Genomic DNA, 6,322 nt, shown 5'->3' with positions numbered 1-6,322 from the left:
GTGACCAGAGAATAGCCTGCGGGAAACTACAGATTAATGAAAGGAACTTTGTAACAAGCAATCTGAATGAAACGCTCCGCAGTCAATATATCCACCCAAATGGCCTTGATCCAGAATTATTTTTAAGGTGTTATGGATTAAAAAATCCTAAAGTGGCTACCTGTTAGGCTGCAAACAGGACCTCACTGACACCACAGAAAAAGAATGGGGGAACTATGCATCCTGCTTTATGGTGAAAAAACACAGCCAAGGCGGGAAAGGGATGCAGTCCTTACATGCACAAATCTCACACGGAACTCCACGGGCGTAAGAGAAGATACCTGAGACAGCTTTGATAGCTAGAGAAGCTGTGGTTCAGTACCGAACCCTATGCTCACCACTCTTCCCTAAACCCAGCTAGAGGTCACAGCCTGTTCCTCCTCCCACCCGCCTTAGCACTTGGTAAGGGATGGGACAAGTCCTCCTAAGGCCACTGGAGTTCCTGTGCCTCGTTCCATCCTAAACTGATCCTCAGAGAGCACTAATCATCACCCCAGAGCTCGACTGCTCTATTTAGGACAAGTAGGTTCTGTTGCTTTACATCACGCTAATTTTGGAAATCCCGGTCTTTCAAAATATCCTCGCTTCCTGTTATTATAAATCATTTGTTTCTGGTCTAACCGGGTCAGGAGAAAGGCAACTAAACGGACGCCAGCCTCTTGCATAACCCTTTTGCACCATTCAGCATCAGACACCTCGGGCTTCTGACATGCGCCCTGCAAAGCTACTGCTTTTCTTGAAAGAAAGTTCTCCCTGCCCAAATCCACAGGTGGCATTCACACATATAACACACGTGGGAAAAACTGAAGCAGGGTGTTTGGCTAAGAGCTGAAAGCAATTTACCAAAAAACAAGTACTTTTGTTTTTATCCCAGGGCTATTTTTTTAAAGCAAAAGGTCCCCAAAGCCTTACCAAGATGGGAATTTCCTTTCCGGTAACTGCCGGTCACATGAGTGCAGCTGCTCCCATCTCCTTGGCAAACTCCACATTTATCCAAGGTGTGGGTGGAAAAGAGAATGCCATCGCACCCAATGGGCTAGGGAATGCACAAACAGAGTGTTGAGGGTCAGGCTAACGTCGCACCCACCGCAATTTTCTGAATGCTACTATCAAGATTTTTGCTATAATGTTTAACAACCTCACATTTTCCAGACACGCAAACCCCTCGGAAATCAGTGTATTTGCAGGATGTTCCATCCCGAGCCTGAACCATTAACTGTCTCTGACCATCCACAGTGGTGCAATGGAGGTCACAGGGCTTGCTAGAAATGTGAACATAGTCATCTAAGGGGAAAGGATATAAAGATATATTCAAAACAGCAGAAACACAATAACTTTCATCCTACCAATGTCAACGAATCTCTGCCAAGCTAAACAACAGCAGCAACAGCACATTTGCGCAGCAGCCCGCAGTTCAGAAGCTGCCATCTCTTGCGCTTCAGGCGGGACAGGAGATGGCACTTCTGACAGCGTGGCAGCCCACTGCTGCCAGCCTTTGCACAGCCAGGCGGGCCCCTCTGCTGCCAGGAGTGGATGCACCGAGGGATGCCAGCGGTATCACCAACAACAGCCCGGGGGATGCTCTGAAGCAGGAACAGCCGCTGTTCTGTGCAAGGACTCGCTGCGGTGGTAGATGTACACAGCACACAAAACCACAAGCGTGTTCACCTATCAACATTTAACACAGGAGTTAAATTAACATAGATACAAAATTATGAGTAAATATACACGTAGACTATAGACAAAACTAGAGTGGCTTAAAACATAAGAACTGTTCCAGAAATGATCACCCAGGTTGGGCTTAATTTGCCCTTTGCTTTCTGCAGGCAGCCACCGGCAGAGAGGTCCCACGCATTCTAATATCCACAGGAAGCAGCTGACAGGTTCGTATTTGCATTAGAAACCCAACGCTAAGCGTCAAACTCTGCCAGCTACTGAGCGGTCATGTACCCACTGGCCTGCGCGCCCAAGCAAGACAGCAGCAATGTCAAAACATTAGTCTGCAAATCCCCCAGGAGCCACTTGAACGCCTGCTAAAAAACAAAACAATTCACTGTAACGATTCTGGTGAACCATCTCGCAGAGCAAATATATTTAGAGAAACTGTCACTTTGCCATAGGAAAGGGACAAAAGAAAACTTTGATGGGAGGTAGTTGCCTAACAATTCCATGAAATCTCAGTCTCTGACTCCTCAGTTATTTCTGCAGTTCTGCATCGCTCACCCTGGATGACCAAACTGACTGACTGCGTCTCGATGACATGAAGGGTGTGGGAGTGAGCAAACAGCACCGAAATGCAACGCAGCCAGTAATGGCCCCAGCTCAAAGGACACTTGTTTGGGTGAGCCAGCCTCTCCCTGCCAGTGCAGTCCATCACCCCATGCTCTCGCATCCTCCTCCAGCCTTTCAGCAATCTGGTTCTTGGGAGCTGTGACCAACGCAGGCTACAGCCATAAATTCATGTTGTTACTTTATTTTTAAGCCACCCTGCAGCTGCAAAACATGCCTTTGAACTTGGGAGACAGCTGATTGTGTCTCTGAAAAATCACTTTAAAACAGCAGAGGGGGAGCCTTCCTGCAGGCTATAGCATCATAACTATCAAAATATTTTGGCTAAGCATTATGAAACACACAAAGAATGTCTTGTTACCAGGATATAAAGGTTTCCATTGATACGTTCTGCCGTTATACACATGGGAGTTAAATGATGAACACTGCTCCTCTCGAAAACTCCTTCCGTTTGCAGGGCACTCCTAGAATGGGATACATTAATATCCTGATGAAAACAAAATGTGGGAAAGTTTTCTGGCACATCTCAGCCGGCTGCAAGGAGTGTTTCCATCGCCTGCTCCATCCACAGCCACATCCTTCTCCTCCTCCTCCCACTGCAGGGACAGCCAGGGGAACCCCTCCCAGGAGATGGTGCAAGAACCACCTGCTGGGTTTTAACAGCTCCCAGAGCAGGCAAAAGGCCCAAAGCCCCGACACAGTGATGATGGGCACCAGAGAAGGGAACTCCAATGGCTTGAGGAGGGCTGATAGCTACAGGACAAATGGTGTCCCCGCTACGAGGGGCCCAGAAATGCTATTCCACGAAGCAAGCATGACTTTCCGTGTTTCGTATTGAGCGTTCCCGAGGAGAAAAAGGATATCCTTACTTGTACTTTGCAGAGCTGGTATCTTTTGGATGTTCCAGTGCAAGTTTTATTAGCCAGCCCACTCACTGACTTTCTTCTGAATAAAGAAATGGTGGTTAGACAGGGGTCAGAAACCCTTCTTCTCCCTTTTCTAAACCTGTTTGTCCCCTGCTCCTGCAAGATCGGTCTCCATATAGCAGAGCCACACAGAGATCCATCACAGTCTCACTGGAGCTGATAGCAAATCTCCCTCTGGCTCTGTTACCTGCAGCAACAACTATTCTTGTTTCAGCATCCTAGGAGCTAGCATGGGGATGATGTTTGCAAGGTGCCTTCTGGCACCCACAGAGCGTGGAGAGGGCAGAGCCATGTACAGAGCAGCCAGGATCAGTGGGTCCCCAACTAACCCTGCACCACAATGCGCACCTGCACCTGCACCGCTGTGCCCAGAAGCCTTGAGAAGGGGCTTACACTATGTCTGCTGCCCATCTGCACTCATCCCCGTGGGAGAAACTCCACGGCCAGCACAGGAATAGCTTGGTTGTTCCTCCCGACAGGGATGCCCTGGGCACAGCATCCTCATGGCAGCATGCTCAGGGACATACTTACCATCTGCACAAGCAAGGTTTGCCAGACAAAACTTTTTCACCAGGGTTGAGCAATGACCTTCTGGATCAAGTCTATCTCCAGCAAGCTGGAGTTCCCCGCACCCTGGCAGGCAGGTGCCGCGTACCTTTGCCGCAGACAGTGCCTCTCCTGGGACTTGACGCCTCCCCCGCAGGTCCTGGTACACGCCGTCCACTTGGTCCACTCGCCCCACCAGTACGCGGTGACGTCTGCCCCTTCCTCTAGGCTGTTGGAGGTCTGTGTCAGGTCCTGCTTCAAGCAGGAGACAGGTGGAGGAAGAGAAGCAGCAGTCAGCATCCACACCGTAGAGACTGTGCCCTGACTGAGGGCACCTTCTGCCGAGCCCACCCTCAGCAAACAGGGCATTTCTTATCCATCTGAGGTCAAGTCTGAGGTTCCCATGGAGGAAAAGGTTGGAAAACACGACCAAGTCCAACCATTAACCCAGCATTGGCCAGTCCACCACTAAACCATGTCCCTCAGCACCACATCTGCATGTCTTTTAAATCCCTCCATCCTGCAAGAAATCCTGTGTTTTTCCAATTGTGTTTTCGTTACAGATTGGAATGAAATGGCAATATTTGGGATTCCTCCGGAAAGGAAATGTTCATTGTTTCACCCAGTTGGCAAAACCAAGTTTCCAAACAACCCTAAACCCTCCCAGTCTTCGGTGACTCTGACTCTTGCTCCACAGTGAATTCGGGGAGCTGAAGAGTTAGATGCAGCAAAAGGCTTGACTGAAAGCTTAAGTAAACACTCGCAAAACCACTCTGCAATGGGAGAGGATGCCAGTGGGTGCTGGCAGGCTGGAGGAGCCCATGGGCTCTCTTTGCAAGCATAGGTTTATCCCTGGTACCCCCATCTCACACCCCTCTGTCATTGCCAGCAGCTGTGGACCATGGAGGGCAAAGGATCTGCTCCACCGGCAGCACCACCGCCACACTGCTGCGCTCGGTAAGGCACTCACATCCCTTTGCAAGGGCACGGAACCTCCGGGGGGGGTCCCAGCTATTGCTCACGGCAGAGGAAAGGATGTATTTTCCATCCAGAATCATATGCTGGCTAGGGGAGTTCTAGTAAATCTGTGTGTACTGGGAAAGGGATTTTAAAGCCCAGAAACCCCCCAGTAAGGCAACACACTTACCTGAGCTATCACAAAGGCAATGTTGCCCACGAGGAGAAGGGCCAGAGTGCCTTTCAGCTGGGATCGTGCACTGATGGAGATGCTGCTCCAGCTCCACTTAGATACCTTCATCCTAGAAAGCAACCAACACCGCGCTAAGCAAAGCTCCCAGCGCCCCTGCTTTGCAGCCTGGGTTACGCAGCACGTGTCTTCTTCAGCATTTCCGGCCAGCTAAGTGACACCAACCACCAGAGACAGCAAGGGCTTGATCCTGAAGTTATAGTTAATTAATGGAAGCATTAATGCAGTGCAGTACAGGTTCACAACCCATCTCAGCCGCCATCTTCCAAACCACAATTTTGCACCGGTTTCCAGTGGCTGCACCTGAAACCACTGGTGTGAGCGGAGCCTCCAAGGCTGTCTTGGAAGATAGCATGGCTTACACCAGAGCAAGTGTTGCACAAGAGGCAGCGAGTAACAAGAAGTGGTGCATTTAAATATTCCCATTTACAGAATCGTTCCTAGAAGAATGAAATGAAAGGCTTCCTAAACAAAAAAATGCAATTAACAGCCACTCTTTTTCCTTTATCCTTTTGTTCTACTCTAATTCCCACCGATTCCCAGGGGAGAAGCTTGTTCTTATAGAAAAGAAACCACCCACAATTAAAGAGCAGAACTGAACTATCCCAAGTGTCAGCCTTTCATCTCTCTCTCCATCTGCCTCATGAAAGAGAGTAACCCAGAATGGCGTTTTCTTAAATAAAACCCAGCTCAAAACCACAATACGTTTTATTGTGAACCTCACTGCAAGAGCCAGAAAGGAGCAGGTTTCAGGAAATCGTGCTTCCAGGCAATCAAAGCAGCTCACGTCTGTAAGAAAAAGGAAAAAAATATTCTCCCCTAAGCTAATTTCCCTTGAAAAGTAACTCTACAGTATCTTTGGGAAGCAGGGAGGTGGGCGAGGTGCTGCTCCTGGGGAGAAGGGGCAGGACTGCAGACCTGCAACATAAAGAGCTTCTTTCCTACCCCTTTTTTCCTTCTCGCAAGGGCTTTTGTAGCAGCTTTGGCAATGCAGAACTGCCAGCAATGCCAGCACGGCTTTGGTATCTGGCTTAGAGAAATTACCGGAGGGCTTCCAGGTCCCCAACTCCGCTTTGCGATCGCCCCGGGGGAGAGGTCCAGCATGCAAAAGACACTTTCCAAGAGGCAGATCCATTGATTAATGGAAGCCCGGAGCGCTTGGCTGGGGATCCCGGGGACAGGTGGCTGAGACTTGCCTTACACTTGGTTTTCATTAAGGCTTCCAGACACTTCTGACTCAAAGCCAATAACAGAGCTCGCTCAGAGTTTATCCTAGAGCCGGTCAGAGCTGCGTGTTTAAATAGAAGAAAAATTA

At 49.3% G+C, this 6,322-nt stretch overlaps 1 protein-coding gene across 1 annotated transcript in view; it reads right to left on the bottom strand.

Moving 5' to 3' along the window:
• Nucleotides 1-5,058, bottom strand: part of ADAMTSL2 (ADAMTS-like 2) — a 24,648-nt gene extending 19,590 nt beyond the window's left edge. The window contains exons 1-7 of the mRNA XM_010143851.1: nt 4,948-5,058; nt 3,910-4,052; nt 3,198-3,273; nt 2,690-2,792; nt 1,178-1,323; nt 952-1,075; nt 1-16 (exon numbers count right to left, since the gene is read on the bottom strand). Of these exons, the coding sequence (XP_010142153.1) occupies nt 1-16; nt 952-1,075; nt 1,178-1,323; nt 2,690-2,792; nt 3,198-3,273; nt 3,910-4,052; nt 4,948-5,058 (719 nt within the window). The remainder of the gene's footprint in view (nt 17-951; nt 1,076-1,177; nt 1,324-2,689; nt 2,793-3,197; nt 3,274-3,909; nt 4,053-4,947) is intronic.
• Nucleotides 5,059-6,322: the final 1,264 nt, after the last annotated feature.

The sequence above is a fragment of the Buceros rhinoceros genome, unplaced genomic scaffold (assembly GCF_000710305.1).
Source record: "Buceros rhinoceros silvestris isolate BGI_N320 unplaced genomic scaffold, ASM71030v1 scaffold32909, whole genome shotgun sequence".
Lineage (NCBI taxonomy): Eukaryota > Metazoa > Chordata > Aves > Bucerotiformes > Bucerotidae > Buceros > Buceros rhinoceros.
Note: the sequence above shows the minus strand (reverse complement) of the source record. Positions and strands in the feature narration are given on the sequence as shown.